This window comes from Podarcis tiliguerta (assembly GCF_965153285.1).
Source record: "Podarcis tiliguerta genome assembly, chromosome: 5".
Taxonomy (NCBI): domain Eukaryota; kingdom Metazoa; phylum Chordata; class Lepidosauria; order Squamata; family Lacertidae; genus Podarcis; species Podarcis tiliguerta.
The window spans coordinates 38,746,701-38,768,632 of record NC_139538.1 but is presented as its reverse complement, the minus strand read 5'-3'; the positions used below and the strand labels follow the sequence as shown (position 1 = coordinate 38,768,632).

The window sequence follows — 21,932 nt, the reverse complement described above, 5'->3', positions numbered from 1 at the left end:
ACAAAGTAAAGAACTGTAGAACATATAAACGGAAAGCTCCCGTTAAAAGAAATTAAAATGTCTGAGGCTTAATAAACCTCTAATGTCAGATTAGGCTGCAGAATTGTGCTGCTATTTTCCTACTTCCTACTTCTACTCAGCTTTAGGTGTTCTGTGTGACTATTAGTAACTTATATGGGTATCCTTCTATATTTACTTTGAGTACCCAGCTGTAGCCAAAGTGAGATTCCAATGTGAATTTAGGAGCATGGATGGCTTCATTTTAACTTAGATTATGAAGAGTCATAAATAAACTGGGGTGGGGGTGAACAGTGTTCAGAAAGAATGATCATGCGTTTCATTTCAATTGCACCCTTCCTCCAATGAGCAAAGGGTAGCATACCAGGCTCAAGACCCACAAAAACATAATCTCAAAATCTGTTCATACAGGCACTGAAAGGAACTAGAGGGGAACTCTTAGGTCATATCAGGACTCGGGCAGTAGTCACAATCTGTGTGTGAGACAAAGGGTGGGGTCTCCAAAAGAAGAGATTGTGACAAGGGTAATTATTTTAAAAAGCAATATATTATGCACAGTTTCTAACATGATTCACAGGGAGAGGGAAGTTTTGATTTCCTAGTTTTTTAAAACTTTCGATTCTGCTTTTCTTCCCAGAAATTGGCCAATTTAGAGGTTACACCCAAATCCGTCTCCCAACAGCCAGTCATGGACCCAGTGGGAGGTCCGACGTTCTGAAGAAGAAATATTTTCAGTTTCATTTCCCTCTCGCTCTCACTTTTTTTTTTACCTAGCGAAATTTCAAGGTCGATCCTTCTATTTAACCTGGTGCCTGTTCGTGCAGCCTCCACTTTGCGAAGGAAAAGCAGAAAGGTAAGTGTCGCGAGCGGTTGATCTCCGCAAGGAAGAAGGAGCCTCCGACGGGCTTGGCGTCGTAGCAAAGAAATCCTGCGCTCATTCAAGAGATCGAGGAGACTCGAAGCGCTGCCTGAGTTTCGGCAAGCGAAGGGGGATGAGGGAGGGACGCCCAAGAAACAGGTCGCCTGCAGCTGGATCGGACTGATGCGTTTCCTCAGGGGGTCTTGGGGTGCTAAGGCTGCAATCCTATACACGCTTACCTGGGAGTAAGCCCCATAGAACTCAGTTGGGCTTACTTCTGAGTAGAGGCGTGTAGGATTGAGTAGACCGTTGGAGCTAGATTAGCACTGGTTTCTCACTGTAATACTGCTATTCTGTTGCTTCCCATAGTATGTTTTCCCTCCTCATCAGGGGTTGGAGAAGAAAATATTCTCTTCAGCTCTATTCCAAGGGCCTTCTCCTTCCATGGAGGTTTTTGAGCAGAGGCTGGATGGTCATGGACACTTTAAATATAGCTTTCCCTTTTCAGAAGTGGGATCTGCCTATTTTAATTCCATGTAATTCTAGATTTTGGTTGTGATGGTAATGCAAGAACTTTTTCTTCAAATAGCCATCTTGCTTTCATCGAGTTTTTGAAGGTTTCTGATACATCTTGCTTTGTTTATAGCATGTCTGCTCTAGGTACTTCGGGTGAAATTTTGGAATGGTTCAGAGCCAATAAAATGCAGATTTCTGCTGCTATCAAGGACTCATTTCCCTTTTTCTTTATCCTGCGAGACAAGAAAATAATATCTGAGGAGCAGTTTAAGGTGACTATTATAGACATTGAATTTGTTTTTTAAGATGTGCCTAGGTTTTCGGAGTTCATCTAAGCCAGGAATGGGGAATCTTTGGCTTCCCAGAAGTTGATGAACTGCAACTCCCATCAGCCCTAGCAAGCATGGTCAATGGCCAGGGGTGATGGGAATTCTAGTTCAGCAACATCTGAAGGGCTAAAGATTCCCCACATCTGTCTGAGCTTTTCCTGGAGCAAAACCTGACATTATAGGACCATTGTTCACATGTCTGCCCAGCTAGTATATAAAGCAAGGGGTGGGAGACATCTTAATTTAACCATCAGCAATGTATAAGAAAGGGGGTGTTCAACTCTCACTGCCTGTTTTTTAGCTCCTTGAAATCGGTTACTTTTTCCTTTTCCTAATACTTGAAGCCAGCCAATAGGGGAGGAAAATAGCTGAAGGGAAGGTAGGAAACAAGAGGTGGAAAGTTGCAGCAGCCTTCTCCCATGTGCTGCTTTTAATGCTGAAGTACCCATATGGCAGGGACATGGGTGGCGCTGTCGGTTAAACCACAGAGCCTAGGACTTGCCAATCAGAAGGTCGGCGGTTCGAATCCCCACGACGGGGTGAGCTCCCGTTGCTCGGTCCCTGCTCCTGCCAACCTAGCAGTTCGAAAGCACGTCAAAGTGCAAGTAGATAAATAGGTACCGCTCTGGCGGGAAGGTAAACGGCATTTCCGTGTGTTGCTCTGGTCCTCCAGAAGCGGCTTAGTCATGCTGGCCACATGACCTGGAAGCTGTATGCCGGCTCCCTCGGCCAATAAAACGAGATGAGCACCGCAACCCCAGAGTCAGTCAGGGCTGGACCTAATGGTCAGGGGTCCCTTTACCTTTACCTTACCCATATGGCACAGGGCAAATGGTTGCAGCTGTGGCATAGGGAAGTGTTATACGTGACTCATAACCGGAAAGGTTTTCAGGGTAGCATGAGAGACAACCAAGTGTAGTGAATAGTGTGTTAGACTTGGATGCCAAGATCTGGGCTGAAACTCCATTCAGTCATAGTGTCCACAGAGTGAACCTAGACCAGTGGTCCTCTCCCAGCATAACTTCCCCTCTCCATCCTGAGAGCCTTTAGGAGAGGTTGGGATACAACAGCAACCATTGCACAGGAGGAGGAACCTTGAAAGTTAGTGTGGGATGTGACCCAGCGGAAAAGTGAAGAAGACGCACTCCTTAACAGCAGCAGGCTGTGGCTTGTTTCTGAAAAACAAGAGGTCACATGCCTTGAAGCTTTCTTTGCCATTACTGTAATACAAAATATCAGAGAGGGGTTTTAGCTGTGCTGGGCCTTGGAATTTGAATTAGATTTGATTTCTTTGCTTATGCAAGGTTTACTATCTTGGATATGACGGGAAATGGGATACTTACTATATATGAGTTTAAAAAATGCTTGTGTTGTTGTTTTCTAGAATTGTTCTGAGCAGGTATCGTCAAATGCAAATGCTCTTCAAAGAGTGGTATACAATGTACTTGAAAGCATGACAAACAATGTGTCAGCAGTAAAGGAGATTTTCTGCCAAGAGAACCTGGAAGCATATCAAAATTTAAAGCCAATATACGAAAGCCTAGAAAATGGTAAGTTATCTTGTTGGCTGTGCTAAATCTACCTGGCAAACATAAAAGATAAATAGTCAAAAGGAAAGGAAAATCATCAGATTTTATTGAGAAATGGTGTAGTAGGGAGTGTTTGAGCCACGGAATATTCCCAACCATGCATTCCCATTGTCTCAGCCCTCTGCCTGCCATCTGCTGGCGAATTTATTATTATTTGAAAGTACTTGTTGTCTGTTTTTTATTGTGAAAAATAATATGGTGGTTTACAAAATAAAACCAGTACACTAAAACAACAAGAAAACATCAACCAGAATTAAGTTAAGTAATACCATTACTAAGGATCAGTGCCCAGGAATGCCTATTTAAATTGTAGGTTTTTACCAGCTTTCCCCATAAGTGCTCATTTTGTCTCTAAGGGAAGGTTAATTCAACTGTGTCAGAAGACGGTGCTGTATCCTAGTCATCATAAGACGTATGTCTGCTTGATGTGGCATGTTTAGAATATCCTCCTTAGTAGAGGGGCATCCAATTTTGACAGTGAATGGGCTGGAATATGTGAAAGGAGGCTTTGTCCTAAACAGTGGCGGAGCTTCATGCTCCAGCACCGGGGGGCGGAGAGCAGGCGGGGGCGGGGCTGGCGTGCGTCCTGGGGGTGTGGCATGCCGTCTGTGGGGGTGGGGCCACAATGGCACCCCACCAGGATCGCGCTGCCGGGGGCGGAGCGCTCCCCCCGCACTCCTCTTCTTCCGCCAGCGGTCCTAAACTGTTCAGAGCCTTACATGTCAACATCATCACCTCAAACACAGTTCAGCAGCAAATAGGCAATCAGTGCCATTCCTCCAGCACTGTTGATATAGAATCGTAGAGGTGGAAGGGATCCCAAGGATCACTTCATCCAACGCCCTGCAATTCAGGAATCTCAACTAAAGCATCCAAGACAGAGGGCCATCCAGCCTCTGTGATGTGTATGCATGGAAGGATGCTGTACTAAGCGTTTTGCACCAGCTGCAGTTTCTTATAAACCATAAATGATTAGATCAGCGATCTCGAATCTTTGTCAACTACTGGATACATTTTCAATTATGAGAGTGCCATGGTCACAAAATGGCTGCCATGGGGGTGGGGTGGCATAGCACAAAATGGCTGCCAAGGGGAAAGTGGCATAACACACAGTTAGAGAGACAACCACCCCCAATAATCTCGTGCTTAAAATCAGGACTGGCTCGGAGCATTTTGCAGCTTTGGACAAAACAGGAAATGTAACTAGCACCTACTCTTTGTCAGCACTCTTGTCATCTGCTCCTCCCCTGTTTGCCACACACCCACCCCAAGCAGAAGGCAGCAGGGGAGCAGAAGGCCATAGAAGAGAGGAGTGGGCAGTGGAGAGCAGGAATGGAGGTGGTGGATGAGGGTGTCACAATGGGCAGGTAAAGAGGAGGAGGCAGAGGGCAGGAGTGGAGGCTGGATGTACCACCTGATGCATTTGCCTCACCTTACCTCGTTCGCAGGCTGGACCTGCTTACAATGGGAAGTCAGCTGTGTCCTGCTGGTACTGATTATGATTATTGATTTTACATATACTGATGCTGTTGATGTCCATAGTATCATGAAAAATATACAAGGTAGCCCCACCAGTCTTGTTTGCTTAGAAAGCACCTGCACATTTTGTTGCATAACTTTTTCTTTAGGAGGACTAGAAACTTACTTAAAACAACAAGTGCAATGAAAGCTCAAAGTCTGAGGACATTTCCCCGGGGTGCCACTGGAAGCCTTCCCAGGTGCCATGCCATGTTGCTGACCCCTGGGTTAGATGTTCACAACACATTTTATCCATTTAATTTAATAGTAAGGTGCTAATGCCCTTGTTTTCTTCACATGCTTTCTTTTCAGTTCTCCAGCGTGCTACAAATAGCTTTGCCACAGGACCTGGGAGCAAGAACATACTCCAGACAAAGAAGAACAATTCTGAATTCTCTGCACCGAAAGGTGACTTTTACATGGGTCTCTAAATGTTTCTGAGGCATAGACTGTGGGAAGAGAAAAATAGAATAATATAAGGCAGAACTCCCCAAACCTTCCACCTACAGGACCTACCTGAGATGGATGAAAATTAGAGACCCTCCAGGTAGCCTTTTTATTGATGATTCCTGATGATTTGTGCTAATAGGGCTATTGGGACAGTCATGTGTGTTCCTGCTGTCAATATTGTTTGCGCTTGCTGAAGCTTGAACAGTTGCACTGTTTTATTTTAAGTCAGTGCATAGCCTGTAACTTCCTTCTGAAGTTCTATAACTTTTTATGTCACAAATGTTCTGCTATATTTTTGTGATGCCTTTGTTGCGCTATGGCACCTTGGGACAGCAATAACGTGGTAGCATTAAGGAAACATCACACAGCAAGCTAAAGCAGAATAAATCCACCACTAATGGACTATTATTGTGTCAAGAACGTGTTGCAGAATACACCCACAATAAAACATCTGTCTGGAGGGGCCCTTACTGAGGCCCACTAGTCTCAAAATGCTGGCAAATGGAAACAGAGTTGGCATAATCAGCTGCCAATTGCTGACATCATTTTCAACTTATACCTAATCCATCTTTAGAAATGGAAAACACCATTTTCCTTATGGGAAGGAGTTCCATATTCCACCTTTCCCCAAGCCAAGTACATTACAGCCATTTTCTCATGAGGTATTGTGACTAGTCTTCTCATTTTAGGCAGAATTTGCTGACCCATAAGAACTAAGTGAGAAGGTTGTTCAAAATTTCCCTTTTTTGTTTCAGGTTTTACCTTTCTCCTTCCACCCAGGTTTGATCAAGAAATGGCAGAACCTTGTATAAAAAAATATTTTTCAGAGGGAGAAGCCTCAACTAGCTATCAAGGTATTGCATAAAAATAGATGGAGCAGGGTGGGCACTTCTGAACATAATTTTATATGAAGAGGTTTTTCAGTTTTGATATTCATGTTTCATGGCAATGACGGTATATAAGCATTGGATAAAATTAGATGAGAATATGTTAAATTTGTGGAAGGTATTATTGTCTTCGGAGGAAAAAGGATACTTTAGATAATGCCATTTTTAAAATAAAAATGGTAATCCAGTTTCCCAGCGTCAACTAAGACTGGACACAGGAGATTTGGGTATGCACGGGATGGCTTCACTTACATCAGTTGAGTTAGATCCTGCTAAATTAGGGTATCTAGGCACCAGATCCCTTACCAGATTTGAAACTGTTCTATTAAACCAAGGATCCTTGGTAAAGTATTGATATAAGAGATTTGTGGAAAATTGTCAGAAATTTCATCCAGCCCATTAAGAAGCCTGAAAACTATCTGGGAGGCAGACATAGGATGTGAAATAAATGATATAAAACAGAAAAGCATGTGAACCATTAAAACCAGCAGGGTCTATTTCTGCCTGCATAGTGCAGAATACCACACCAGAGCCTCCCATAGGTGGTACAAGGCTCCAGTTTGCTAGCTATCATGTATTACCCTTTGTCTAGCTGTAGTGTTTTGGCTGACTGTGGCCACTCGGTAACATATTTCAATCTTTGATGGGAATGCCTGATTGTCAAAAACTTTTAGTCTGACATATATTAGGAAATCAGTAGTATTATTCAGGACCCAATACAAATCACACCCCAGCTGTAACTATTTTTAGGACATTAAGATGAACATAAAACCAAACATTTTGCTAATCTTTCTGCTAGTTGCAGCTACGCTGTCTATCACACAGTTGTGGGAAGCCTTAAAAGACCTAAATATTTCTCTTTGGTATAATGACATTTGGAATATAGTCATATCTGAGAAGTGAACATACCAGTTAAGAGTATTGAAAGGTATTGAAAACCCAGTGACTTTGTGCTACTTGGTGAAACTTGACACTGACTGATGCTTTTAGTATGGGATGCTTATATGTAGTATGTATGAAATTTATGAAGCAATGTATAGGTTTTTCCAGATATCTCTTTTCCTGTTGTTCCCTGTATTGTGTTTCCTTCCATTGTTCTTGTAATTTAAAAACGCCATTTTTAAATGCTTAATACACAACTGCACTGCTGGCCTGGCACTATGAAGGCATTCCATGGCATTTGGGTGGAATCTAGCCACATATTAAAAATGTTGTGAAAATGCTTATTTTTTATTTTTTTTGAAAAATATGTTGAATTTGCGAGAGCTCACCATCGCCATCTAATGTCACATTTGTACAATGCGCTTTACAACACACTTAAAACGTTTTATTTGCAGCTGTATAGCTGAGTCCTTGGTTCCTCTTTTTAAAATGAGTGAAAAAGGGATAACAATTCCCTACTAAATGGCGTCTTCTTCTTCTTCAGGACTGAAAGTTGCTGGTGCGACAGAAAGCATGCCAAAAATGTCTCCAGGACCAAGTAACACCTGTTTGAAAATGGGTGGTACTCCGAAAGGTAAAGAAGGTGCAATGGTATAGATTCCTCATAGGTTCTCCAAACTAACCCCTTCCACAGTTCTCCAAAAGCAGCTTTGGCATACACCCTACAAACTGGGCGTGGGCGATGTCCATATGACATTTACCTGCACCCTGGTTCCTAGCTGCCATTTTGCCCACTTCTTTTTAAATGCCTGCCTCCATTACCCAGTTCCCTGTTTTTGTTGTTGTTTTAACTGCATGCATGCAATGTTAGCCATTACCAATAGTTACAGAATCCTGTTATGATGACTATGGAGCTCCATTCTTGCTATGTCTTGAAACCTGACCCCTTGACCCTATGTGAGTTCAAGGAACTTGCTACACATTGTGGTTATATGCTGCAACCTGACTTCTCAGTTCCCAGTTCTCTTAAGAGCTGGCACACATAGAGTTGCACCAGGACATCTGTGCAGATGTGCCAGTATATCTCCATGGCGGAGTCATAATTCGAGTTATGCTGGCAATGTGGGGCTTCTACCATCTACTGTAGCTCTCCAGCCATTGTATCTGTCGGGGGCTGGTCTGAATATGATGCCAGAGACTGGTCTGACTCCAAAGATGGGGGAATGCAGTCACAGACAGAGCAGCCTCTAACAGAGGAGGAGGGGGAGGATTCGCCCCCCCCCCCGCCTTACATGTTCCCAGAAGCAGAGAGACCAGCAGATTCAGAGGCTGCACAGTCAGGGGAAGAGCTGGACAGCTTTGAGATAGTAGCTAGGCAACCAGGAGGGAGGGAGCATTTAGGAGATTCTTCAATCGAGTGGCAGGGAAGTCTGTCCCCCCCCCCCCCGAACTCGGAGGACTGAAAGGGTCAAGGAACAACGGAAGCGCAGGGGCCGTTAGCACACTTCTTGCTGCGGAAGAGGAGGGGATTCAGAGTGAGCAACCGCCATGCATGGGGAGGGTGGTTTGATGCTGCTCTCAATATGTCGTTATAAATAAAACGGACTATAAACCTGCCAGAGGCTCATTACTTTTTATCAGAAGCTACTGGAGGGAGGGGAAACTCCCTTGCCTGCCAACATACCTGACAGTATCTTTGGTTTAGAATGGTGCCCCAATATATTTTCAGGTGATATGAAATGCTACTTCATGCCACATCTTATCAGCAGGATCTGTAATTTGGTAAGACTGCTGTCATTTTCTGGAAACCCAAAATACGGAAATTGCAGCATTTGACATCAATTTCTTGATTTCCTCTAGGAAAAGGGATACAAAATATTAAAAAAGACAAGCCGGTTGTCCAGGGCTCAACAGCGATTGTTACTTGTGGAAAAACTAGTGGTGTTTTATATAAGGAAAAATTGGCAGCAGGTAAACATTGTTTCGAAACAGTTTAATTGTATGTGTAATTACATATTTTAAGAGAATTTTATAGCAATAAGAAGTTAAAATCTTTGTGTTTGTGCCCATGAGTGTGTTGGGAGAAAGATGCATCCATGTGGCAGTATGTGGGTGTAATTGTATGTTTGGGAACACTTAAATAGTCTTGTAGGAAATTGGTTTTTTATTTCCCACTGAATCCTGGGTAACTTGGAGTAATTCTATCTATATCACAATGGGATTTTCAGTACTTTTAAATCCTTCAAATTACAGTTCAGAAATGCATGCTTAAATGATTTTTTCAACTTAAAAAAATTATCACAAAACAGTATTGTATTGTATTCTTCCACTTTAATTGGTGCAGCATATCATTTGTGTATTAGACTATGTGTGGGAAAACATTGGCCCTCTGGGTGCTGTTAGCCCTGATCATGCTTGCTGGGGCTGATGGAAGTTGTACTTCAATAACATCTGGGGGGCCAAAGTTAGACTGCATTAATGCACTGCAGTTACATCAACCCATAAATTGTGAATTGAAAATAATTGGCAATTCCTCCATATTTTAAAAAAGAAAAAAGACAACTCAATGTATATAACCATTTGGTGCTACAGTTTTCAGGATCATTCTTATTGGGCGGAGAAAATTTGCCCCCCACTTAAATTATAATTATACCAAATGAACATTGGAAGAGAAACACATTTTACACTTCATGTAATTAATGATATTTTTTACTGGTGGTATTATCAGGCCCAGTGCTTGTGGTCAGCCATGTTGGGCACTGGCCAAAGACTCCAGGGCCTCTGACCAGACCAGCCTTTTGCCCAAATACTCACCTCCATGCTCAGGTAGTGGTATGTGCGCACTGCTTACAGCCAAGGTTGTCCCCATCTACAGTGACTTGCTAGACACTCACCTCACTGCTCAGAGGAGTGCTCTGTGCGAGGTGTCCGAGAAAATGGCTGCACTGTTACAGTAGTTTGCCACTGCAGCTAGAAAATCTTTTAAAGTATTTGTAGCCACCATTGGCCCTTTCTCATATCTCAGATGTGGAGGAGATGATAGATAATCCACCACCACTTATGCTACTTCAGGGGACAGGGAAAGAAGAAGGAGGGATGGGGGTAGCAAGAGGGAAAGAAGAAGAAGAAGAAGAGTTTGTATTTGATATCCCGCTTTATCACTACCCAAAGGAGTTTCAAAGTGGCCAACATTCTCCTTTCCCTTCCTCCCCAACAACAAACACTCTGTGAGGTGAGTGAGGCTAAGAGACTTCAGAGAAGTGTGACTAGCTCAAGGTCACCCAGCAGCTGCATGTGGAGGAGCGGGGAAGCAAACCTGGTTCACCAGATTATGAGTCCACCGCTCTTAGCCACTACACCACACTGGGACTGGAAGGGGATAGTGTTGCTGTTGCCACAAAGAGAAGGACTGGGACAGGAGTAGAGACCCCGCTTCCCTGTAGTCTGGTGTTGGCCCTGAGCAGGTCCCGTGCTGAAATACATTTCTAGTATTGATTTTTTCCAATGTAAATATTGGAAAAGGAGCTGCTGGTGGCAATCTCTTTCTCCCTCTATTGAACTTTGCTGAATGGGACAAGCTTGCAGCACTGGTGTGACTTCTCTGTTACAGGAGCTACACAGAAATGTATCAAGAATTGTAAGGGAACATGGTTCACACCACAAGAATTTCTGATTGAAGGAGAAATTGGAGGTACAAACTGGAGAAGAAGTATCCGCTATCAGGGGACTCCTTTAGAAACATTAATAAAGGTATGCAGTTCACTTCTATTGGCTATAATTTTAATGCCTCGTTCTTTACTTGTAATGAAAGGAATTTCAAATGATGCCACCACAGCTTTCCATATATTTATCCACACATATTGTTCCTGTTACAAAGACAATATCCTGTATTGCAAGTGAATAGCAGCACAAATTGTTTTATGAAAAAGCCATTGTCTAGATTCTAGAATGCTCTAACACAAGACAGGTGATAGGTCTTGATAGGACACCTGCCCACAGACAGGTGATAGGTTACCTGCAAAGGCTACCACTGGTTTCCTTGAACAGACACTGCTAAGTGTTGACTTTTCATTTTTTGAACAGTAAGGCTCCAGCTTTTCTAGAAAATTAGTTATGGGACAAAATGTGCAGATACCTTCAAAGCAATTTCAGTGAAATATTTTGAGTGTGGTGTGACTACCTTGTATATATTTCCTGTTGCTGAGGGATGCTCTCTGTTGCTATTAGACAGCAACAGCATCCATATGTGTGTAAAATAAAAATTCTGTGATCTTCACAATCAGAACCAGTGGGACATAGCTGACTTCCTATGGTATTCCATCAGGTTGCTGGGGATAGCCATCTTTCTTATTTTGTTTTATCCCATTCCACCCCACCCACAATGGCAACTATTTTGTGCCCCCAGCATTGTCTCAAAATTTGAAATGTACCCACTGATTCAGAAAGGTTGGCAACTCCTGCCCTAACACAATGTAGAACTGAGCAGACATAAGGATTGTGCCAGCTAAAGGCAAGATCTGTATTCCACGGAGCATTGATCTGTGGAAGTTTTATGACTGCAATAAAGACCATGTTATATTTATTATAAAAATAACAAAAAAATCTGATGGCACAGATTGATTATAGTATCAGCTTTTCTAGACTGGAGGCCCCATCATTAGATATGTGAAGTTCAATCCTCGGTTGCAGGGTAGAGTAGGAACAGAATTCTCAGTTGTAGGCAGTGAGGTCAGTGGGAAATTAAATGCAAAAAGTACAGACCACGATAATTCAATTAGAGCTAGGATTGTTATCTATTTCATTACTTATAGGCCACCTTTCAAAGTTATCTTTCTCAAGGTGACTTTCAGCATACCAAAACACAAAATACTACAAGCATAAAAATCATAATCTACAAGACAACAGGTGTGCCAAACGAGCACCGTGAAGCTTGGCAACAGCTGTGCCCATTCATGAAGCTCAGTAACAATCCATTTCATGCAGAATATATTAGTAATGCTGAATTTATTATTATCTGTGGTGGGGTAAGAAACCACTGTATCTCTTCAGACCAAAATGGAAGTAATTTAGCTTTTTGCATGGGAGCCTATCTTTGATGTTCATTTGCTCAAACATGGCAAATTTAAGGTTAGTAGCAGAGTGTTCCAGCAGAATGAAATATTTTCCTACTGGATTTTAAATATAAATAGTGAGGTGCCAGTAATATGTCTCATTTCCACCATCTAATTCAGATTATGTTTGGGGATTCTGTTTGTTCCTCAGAGCAAACCTAATAAATGTGATGTTTATTTCAGGATGGCATGCTACCTGAACCAGCACGACCTTCCCCAGTGAAAAATAAGGTAAACAAATTGTGAACATTTTTACTAGATTGCTTGTAGACAATGCACCAATCTAAATGGGCATCTACACATTTTATTTGTCCATTTATGCATTAAGACAATTCTGTCTTGATCATCTCCAAAAAATTTAATATTTACTTCAGAATAAGGAGGTACAAAACATAATAAACAAAAACATTAAAGCAGTACTAAGATTCATAAATAGCCTGACAAAAATGCTGAGTTTGTACCTGGTATCCATATGAATATAATAAGGTGGTAAGACTCACCTTAGTGGAAAGGTCATTCTACAGATGCAGAGCCACCACCAAAATCAATTTATTAATTGATTTCTTCAGATTTCATAGGATGCATGTCGGTTAATGTACTATCTATATAAATGTATACTGTACTTTAAACAATATTGTTCTCTGTCTCTTACTCGGAATCATATATTTGTGTGAGGAAATGCTGAAGGAAAATATCTGCTATCCCATGAAACCTTTTCCTCCTTTATATCTGGTTCAATATAATTTTCATACCCTAATTCAACCCTAATTCAAAAAGGATGCGGGTGGCGCTGTGGGTTAAACCACAGAGCCTAGGACTTGCCGATCAGAAGGTTGGCGGTTCAAATCCTCGCAATGGGGTGAGCTCCCGTTGCTCAGTCCCTGCTCCTGCCAACCTAGCAGTTCGAAAGCACATCAAAGTGCAAGTGGATAAATAGGTACCCGCTCTGGCGGGAAGGTAAACGGCATTTTCATGCACTGCTCTGGTTCGCCAGAAGCGGCTTAGTCATGTTGGCCACATGACCCGGAAGCTGTATGCCAGCTCCCTCGGCCAATAAAGCGAGATGAGCACCGCAACCCCAGAGTCGGCCACGACTGGACCTAATGGTCACGGGTCCCTTTACCTTTACCTTAATTCAACCCAACCCATCCCTTTCTCAACACCCAGTACAGATACACAGTGAACTGTCAATGAAAGAAAAGACAGATCTCTTCTTCCATTGGCAATTTGCTGACAGGCCGGATTGGGAGCCTCAATGGGCTATTCCCGTGTCATGAGCCAGAGGTTCATTAACTTTAAACTGAAACTACTCCTGCTTTAAACTGAGCAGTGACTTGCCTCTTGAACAGTTCCAGCAGCATCTTCAAGTGCCATCAGACAGGTAGGTGGTGCTGCCCACTTGTCAATCACAGGATGTCATTATTATCCCACCCACCTGTCAAAATCTGTTGCGAGGTTGTTAAGCTTCTCCTGCAGCTGTGGGAAGCATGAGAAACAAGCCTGCGTTTTAAGAAATAAGCAGCTTCTTTCATGTACTTGCCACGCTGGCAGCAGCAGGGAGAGCAAAGGGGGAAGAATAACTTCAAGCTTCCCTTTATCCTTCCCCACCCCCACTACGGCTGCTGGTGGCAGTGTATGGGGGCAAACAAAGAGAAGAATTTCTCCCCTTTATCTTTCTTCTCCGCCTCAAGCAGTGGCAGCTGGGGTGGCAGCAAAGCCTGCCCTGTCCTGATCCTCCTAGAACAAGGTGTTATTCTACCACGAATCAGCTGGTGGGCAGCTGGGAGCATGCCTTGTTCCAGCAAAGGATAAATTGGAAGCCCACTTTAATCTCCCAATCGTTTCTTTGAAGCCCCACCTGTGTGACATCAGGTGTAGGGCAAGTGAGTGTGGCTTCCCCAAAATGGACTGGAAGGCCAAATGGAGAGGCCTGGCTTGCGAGCCAGAGGTCGGTCCTCCAGCCCTTCTGTGGCCTCCAAATGTTGGACTCGTAACTCCCATCAGCCCCAACCAACATAGCCAATGAGTTTGAGTCATGGAAGTTATAGTCCCAATGATTGGAGGGCGTTACGTTGCCTACCACTGCTATAAGGCTCTCAGACAAGGCATTCCACTATCCCTCCCTCTTTTCAATTTTTCTTTTCCAACTGATGCTCAACATGGTCAGCTGCTCTGCATGCTGAGTCCTCATTGGGCTTTTGGGAGTTTGTGTCTTTGTTCCTTAAATATCTCCCCCCCCCCTTCTTCTACAAATCCCAGTTTCTCCTAAACATGGTGACGGCTTCCCCTTGTTTCCCAGTGGACCTGTTTAGACCCTCACCAGCTCAGTTTTCTATCCCCCCCTCTCCTTCAGAGCACATAAAAAACTTCCAGACAAGCCTGTAGTAGTAGTATAAAAATATGGATGTGGGAAGGGGAAGGTTGATCAGGAAAACAAGCAAAGCAGCCTGAAGAAACAAGCTCTTCTTCATGTGTGCAATGCATAAAGGGAGAAAATATAAGATGAAGACATTCAAAAATGTTCTTTACTTAGAAGCTGAAATGTTAGCCATGACTGTACAGTGCTACTACTGGTAGTCCGTCCGTGGTGAGTAATTTTACAAGGACACCTTTGTCTACACACCTAGCACAGCAAGATGTGATGCTTTCAGGGTCCAAGAAATTACCTGTTTGCCAGCTTCCTACACTTCTGTTTTGCCAGACTTGAGAAAACAGGAAGATACCAAGTGGATATTGACATATTAATTGGATACCTTCAATGACCTCTACATAAACCAAAGATAACTTCTACAAGTTATCTGTTGCAGCAAAAACAAACCAAGTTAGTTTTAAGTTGTTACTGCACACAGGTGTATATGTGGTTGTTGAAGATATTTTATGATATGCCTGCCAACTGAAAATCCTTTGTTAAAGTCTTTTAAAACCACCATTCAGGGCCCATTGTGCTCACAAGGTGGTGTACAAACAACATCACAGATAAAAAAACCCCTCTCACTCTACCGTTTCAACAAACTTCTTCTTTTTTTTACTTTAGCCAACAGATGGCGTATGTGATGTGTGTATGGAAGACGGGTCTGATATATGCTGCAGTTTATGCAATAAATCATTTCATCTTTCTTGCCATGTTCCAGAAGAATTGGCTGTGAAAAGGTACCGGTATTTGCTTTCCTACTCTGAGTTCTAGAGTAAGGCGAAATAGTCAAGAAAGTCAGGTGTTGACAACATCACTCTGTAAAGCCCAGCAATAACTTGCTAAACTGTAGGCTAGCAAGATGTAGGCTAGCTCAGCTGTGAACTTTTGCATTAATATAGACAATAGTGCACTTTGTATTGCAAATCAATTTCACTATTTTTCTCACATTAAATAAGGTACAAGTCTATAAAAGCAAAACTACACTGCTTATAAAATCTTGTAATGATATTTCATCTCTCCTGTTTAATGCATATTAGTCCTGTTGAAGCTAAACTATAATAGCACAGTAGCTTTCAGTAATATGTTATAGCCAAGTGATATGTTATACCACTACTTCTTTTTGTTCCAGTTCAAGATAGTGTTTAATAAAAATGACTATTATGATTAGCCTTGTCATCGTGTTAGTTCTGGTGCTAAGTATTTTTCTAAGGAATGTTAGTTTAAGAAAGTCATGGTTATGGCAAACCTTCAGAAATGAATAAATAAATTTCTACCATGGCAATATTGTCTGCAAATTGCATCTAACACTACCATCATGCTTTGTACTGCATTTTTATAGGTTTTGGAAATGCACCCTTTGCAAATGGAAAGGTAACCTTTGGAACAAAGAAGACCAGGTTTTAAAGTGGAAAATAGGTGCCAAGCAAAAAAATGTGGGTAACGTAAAACCTTTTCCTATTTCAATTTAATAAGCAAAGTAGTAAAATTAGGGCTGTAACATCAATTGCTTTAAAATTCTAAATAAAAAGTCTCCTTTTAGCAAGGCCAGCCACCTCTGTCATAAACTTCCCAATATTTTTACCACCAAGACAGCTCTACCTCTCCTTGTGACATCCAAAATTTGTGACCCAAATGTGGGAGGAACCCCTGGCATGTTTAAAAGCAGTGCTGTTGCAGCTTTAAAGAGCTTCACAAGGCTTCATTTTCCAGTTTCTCCATCCAGTTCTTCATTGGACTTGGTTATCAAACAGCTTGAGTACTTGCTCTGCTACACTGTGTGGCTGCTACTATTTACTGGATGGGCAGTTTGTTTCATCTGTATTGGGAGTCAGGCCATTGCATCTGGCTGGCCATTCTACAGAGCAAGAATGCCATATTAAATATTTAAGCTATAATTAACAGGGAAGGGTGTTGTATAGGATTAGCCACTGGTTGAAAAAATTATTGAATGGACAGTGTCCTTTTATTTGGGGGAAAGACGAAATATAGCTGACTACTGTCTTGAGGATCTTAGAAGTCAGGAAGGACCAGTTATCTTTGTGGGGAGGATGGAGGTGGGGGAATTGCTAATGACTGGCCACTGCTAGGTGTACACTATGTACACTAGGAGTTCATAGTGATTGCAACTCACACCTTATTTCCTCCCATCTCACATTCGGCAGCTGTATTTTTAATTTTTTGTTTCTGAGATCTACAATGAAAGGTTGTAAATAGATAGCTAGATACGTTAGAAAAGAGGGTGCTGGAAATCCTAGTTGCATGGCAGCTAACTGGTTAATACTGTGTTGCTTCATATTTTTTTCCCTTTAAATTCTTCTTTTTCCTTACTAGAACTCATTCAGATGAATAAAATAAAATTGATTTTTTCAGTTTATTTTGTTTGTTTTATACACATGCAAATTTAATCAATTAAGTAACCAACAATAGTTACCAATTACAATTTCTTAATTCCCAAGTAAAATCTCTAAAGGAACCAGTAATAATAATTTTGGTGAATTTGGTGAAAGTTTCATTCAAATAGCTGGGACCTGTTTCTAAATAAATATAATCAATTTATGTCTATTGGCATGGGCTCCTGATTTCATTTGAGGCCCTTGAACATTGGTTTCTTTTGTTTTATAGACATGCGAGTTCTTGCTCCTAAAGATCTGGTGTGAGCCTGAAGGTGCTGTTTTTGCTGATGAACCAATCACAGTAAGTCATGAGGGCAAGAGTAAAATAACACAAACCTGGAGCACTATTGCTGAGATTGTAGAAATATTTCCAGTACTTACACTAATATTGCTTTCTGGTGGTGCTGATTTAACAGATCCAAACATGTGATGATAACTATCCAAATAACCCCATGTGGCTCAAGAGGATTAAAGAGAAGCTGCATTTAAACCACTACGAAACAGTGGGGGATTTCATTGGTGATCTGCGTCTGATGTTCAGCAATTTTCTGCAGTTTCATCAAGTAAGCATCAGTCTTTCTCTTCCCTTCAGTTTGTTGCCTGTGAATGATAAACACATGCAAGTGAGGAGGTCAAGTTAGGTTTCTGTTATACATTGAAATTAAAAACCCCAAAAGAATAAGAGTGAGGAAAAAGTAAAATATGATTCAGTGTGACTCAATTTCTCTCTGTCTCTGTCCTTTCATGTACTCAAACAAATAACTCTCATAATGACCACAGTCACTCAGTGCTAAACCATCTAAGTGATTCTCATGTGTCCCTAAGAAAACCCACCTGGCTCCCTTCTTGTCTTTGAATGCTTGGATAGCTGCAAACCTATGTGTGGGAAGATTTCAGTATATTACTTGTGGAGAAGGAGTTCTCTTCCGGAGGTCTTGAAGCAGAAGCTAGACAGCTGTCATTGAAATCCCACTATCTCATTGTGATAATCTCATTGTACTTGTACATAAACTGCCACGATAACCTGAAATGGCTAGTACAACAGAAATATTTAAACGTTTCCACCTGCTGTAGACATTTTGATGAGCAATGGTAAAATCTAAATAAATTAAGCAACAAGTCACACACATATCAAAGCTAATGTTTTATTATATTTCCCCTACAGGGCCAGGATGTTGCAGAAGATGGAAGAAAACTGCAAAATGAATTTGAAAAGACCTTCCGGGAAGCTTTTTTTATTTGTAATTAGCTGCTTGAGGGCAGCCCAAATTTACTAAACAAATTAGTAAGAGAAACTCAACACGAAGTATCTGTCCAGTAACAAAACATAGCCTAGATCAAAATATAAAACAAGTCTAATTTAAATTCATATCAACACAGTCTCAAATGCAATCTATGTAACACAAGAACTCAGTGAAATGTTCTCCCTTTTGGCCTAAATGTTCCCATTAGGAGTGGAGGGATTTGTCTTTTTGTTATTTTTCCATTCATAACTTCAGTACTCCACATTTCTGTAGCAATTTGAGAATTTTATTTTTTTTAAATCCTCATGAGAATTCTACAGCATTTTAGTGCAAAGTAAACACATCTTTGTATGCAGTTTTGACCGAAGTGCATATTTTTGCAAGCCATAATGTATTTTTTGTATGTTATTTGCAATACTATACCCATTTTAATGCAGTTGCCTCTAGTATATGCATTTTTGTAAATTTTCTTTGGTTGGAGAACAGCATCACAAAATTCCCCACAGAAGCCACATTGAAGCCAGATGTTCGTGTCCATGGGAGGAAGCTGCTTAGTCTAGAGCTGTTCCATCTGTCAATCCTGCTCTCTGCTCATCTCCACCACAGCAGGAACAAGGAACCAGGAGCAGGTGTTACAAAAGCCTATTTGCTACTCATAAGCTCCTGTGGCCATCATGGCTCAAGGTACTCACTAGATGATTTATCCAGGGGTAGCAGGTCAAGCATCTTAACTCCAAGCCAGCTGCTCACCTCTCTGGCCAGGCAGCTTCTGAAATAAGTACCTGGAGTTGGTTGAGACTAGCAAAATGGTCTTCAGGTGGTATCACTTCAAGCCAGTTGCTCAACACTAAGAGCTCGTTCATTCTTCACTTGCCCCACATCTAGAAATCATGGGCCTGAGAGTTTTCTGCTTTCTAGGCACGGGACTGAGCCCTTCCACTTTCCCTGGGGAAACCCACTCTCTACCACTGAATCAGAGCAAACATCCACCCACGGGACTGATGCTCCGATTCAGTGGTAAGCAGCAGGGTAAATGGTACGTGGAAGTGTGGATGAGCCCTAAGTCAGGCTTCTCACCAACCCACCAGTGATTAAGGACAAGGCTTTCATATCAGAGGATGTGATGTCTGGTCTTGGCTTCATTGTAAACCAAACTGACCCAAACCTTTCAGTGCTACATAAAAATTTGGCCTTCACGCCCCTGTGGGAGCTCATATGAAAAAGATTCAGGGGCACTCATGATAAGTGGTTTGCTTGACAAGCAATTGCACTTTCAGAAACACATAACACAGCATAAAAGAATCATCAGATATGTCACAAAACATGACCAATTTGACAGAGTAAGGTTTCCATTTATATTTGGGGTGGTTTATTGTCTACTCCACTTGTGAAATACACTCGGCTTAAATGCCTGACTCACTGTTTTCAACCATGTATTGTTTGTAGGTGTTTGGGAAATTACAGTCCACACATGTTATAGATAATTTATTATGGTCAAAGACCAGCTCGCATAACACAATAAAAACATCATTCATAAAGATAAAATATACAAAAATAAATAAATAAATAAATAAATAAATAAATAAATAAATAAATAAAAAATAAAGATAAAATATACAATCAGAGCAGATTGCAGCAATAGCTCATGAGTTAAAATTGAGATATATACATACACCTGCACAACTGAGATTTGGGCTACCATAAAAATTGACCCTGGGGCACCCCAAAGGGCGACTCCAGCATTTCCCTGGTAAACTATTTTATTCTAGAGGATGATTTGTGCCTACGAATCTGGGCACAGAATCTGGCTACCAGCCAGGTCGCCTTGTGATCTTTGCCTAAGAGGAGAGAATTAAGTTTAGACTTGTCTGAAAGATCGGCGAGCCTCTTCAGCAAAGGATCAGTGGTGTCTCTACAAATCTCAACATAAAAAGGACATCTAAAAATATATATGTTCAGGGCTTCCTATTTCCCCTAATGGACAGGTGCAAAGTCTCTGTGCATACAGGACTCTTCTATAGGAGCCTTCCAGAACTGGTGAGGGCAAGGTCAAACTTCTAGCAAGAGTGAAAGCCCTTCTTGCGTTTCTGGATGTGAGGAAATAGAGATATGTTGCTGGAGTGGCTACGTATCTCCCATTTGCTATGATTTTATAATCAGGGACCCTTGTACAGTCCTGTTGTCTCTATGTCCATGATTCTTTGCCTAACCATGGATCTAGCTTGGCCCAGGCCCATAGTTATGAGGGTTTGGGGAGCAAGTCCCAGTTTCTGAAGAGTGTTTAAGACTGCTGTCTGCCAGCCAGACTGAAACTGGTCGCTCAGAATCAATGGGGCTATTCCTTGGGGGAGCAGTTTCAGAGTTAGCCACTTATATATTGAGGTTAGAGTAATAAGAGCTTCGACTTTCATCATCCCTGCTTCTAGTCTGACCCATGCATTTGAAACGCATCTAGGAACTTGTAGAAGGGCTCTGAGGAGTTTGGATTGCACTCTTTCAAGGGGAAAGAACGAGGAGGGAGGCGGGCCCAGAAAGGAAATTACAGTCCACACGTTAAGTATTTGTCCTTGTCCTCATTATTTTTTTACCACAGTTCTGAAAACAGATAAAATATTTGTTGAAAAGGAAAATGGAAAAGGATGTGGTACCAAAGCAGCCCAGGTCACTTTAAAAAAAATGAATTGTTGGGCCAGCTTCCGTTTTATTCCTAATACACATCTGCATTAATCGTCTCAAATCAATGGCTCCGCTTTTTTTTAGTGCAGCTGTACTTTGAAGCAGATAAAAGATGGCTTATTTATTGATATGCACTGTACTGTTTGATGTATCAGGCTTTCTACACTGCTGCAGGGGGTGGGAGAAGCCCCCTCTCTGCAACAAGGAAATGAACGACGCTCAAGAGAAAGGGGATTTTGCTAAGTTTAATCACTAGCTTTTGCATTAGGACTAGAAAATGTGATTTTTGTTGAAAATGTGAATTGGGTGAGCAACCTGCATGCAACCTGCACCATTTGTGCATGCAAAGATGGGAAATATAGAAGACTTTGTGGAAATAAAATAGCTGGCTTTGCACAACTCTAGTTGACTCTTCTTTTCTTGGCCCTTCTATTTCTTTAGCAGCCAAAAATTTGACATATGTTTTTTTCAGTGGTAAAAATAAGTGGCAGGAAGAACATCACCTGCTAAATTATTCTTTTTAGGCACAGGATTAGAGGCAAAAAAGAAGCATCTGCATTGGGACACCTTCCAGTCTTCCTACCAACTTGACATCTTGAATATATGTGTGAGAGCAGTTTAAGTGAAAATATGGGAAGGGGAGAGGGCTTGTTGGCTTTCTCACTGCCTGAAGAATATGCTGTCATTGGACTATTGTAGGGGTCATTGGACTATTGTAGGGTTGCAATCCATCTGGAATTTCCAGGACATATATGGAATATAGCTGTCTCTAGCAGTGTCCTGGTGGAAATCTGGTAACTGTCTGGGAAAATACGGATGTATGGCAGCCTATGTCCATAAAAATAAACAGCATTTTTTGGGGTTTTGCTGACAAAAAAATCTCTGGGCAAAACTAAAAAAAGCTCAGCATCTTTGCCCCCACCCCAAAAGGACTTCCACCGAAAAGCAACAAGTCCATTAACTTGCCAGCCCCGTGTGAAAGTGGAGCACGCGAAAGAGGCTGAATCCACAATCAATCAATCAATTCTCCGCCAAAGTCTTGCGCCT

General features: G+C 41.8%; 1 protein-coding gene across 1 annotated transcript; it reads left to right on the top strand.

The window, feature by feature from the left end:
• The first annotated feature begins 661 nt into the window (after positions 1–661).
• On the top strand, positions 662–18,660 carry LOC310678851 (nuclear body protein SP140-like protein). Its single transcript, XM_083443324.1, has 14 exons — positions 662–871; positions 1,524–1,665; positions 3,107–3,272; positions 5,142–5,237; positions 6,035–6,133; positions 7,593–7,682; positions 8,909–9,019; positions 10,659–10,798; positions 12,343–12,390; positions 15,194–15,309; positions 15,912–16,005; positions 17,195–17,266; positions 17,382–17,528; positions 18,131–18,660. The coding sequence occupies exons 2-14, from the start codon at positions 1,525–1,527 to the stop codon at positions 18,212–18,214; spliced, it is 1,404 nt and encodes a 467-aa protein (XP_083299450.1). The 5' UTR covers positions 662–871; position 1,524; the 3' UTR covers positions 18,215–18,660.
• The last annotated feature ends 3,272 nt before the right edge of the window (positions 18,661–21,932 follow it).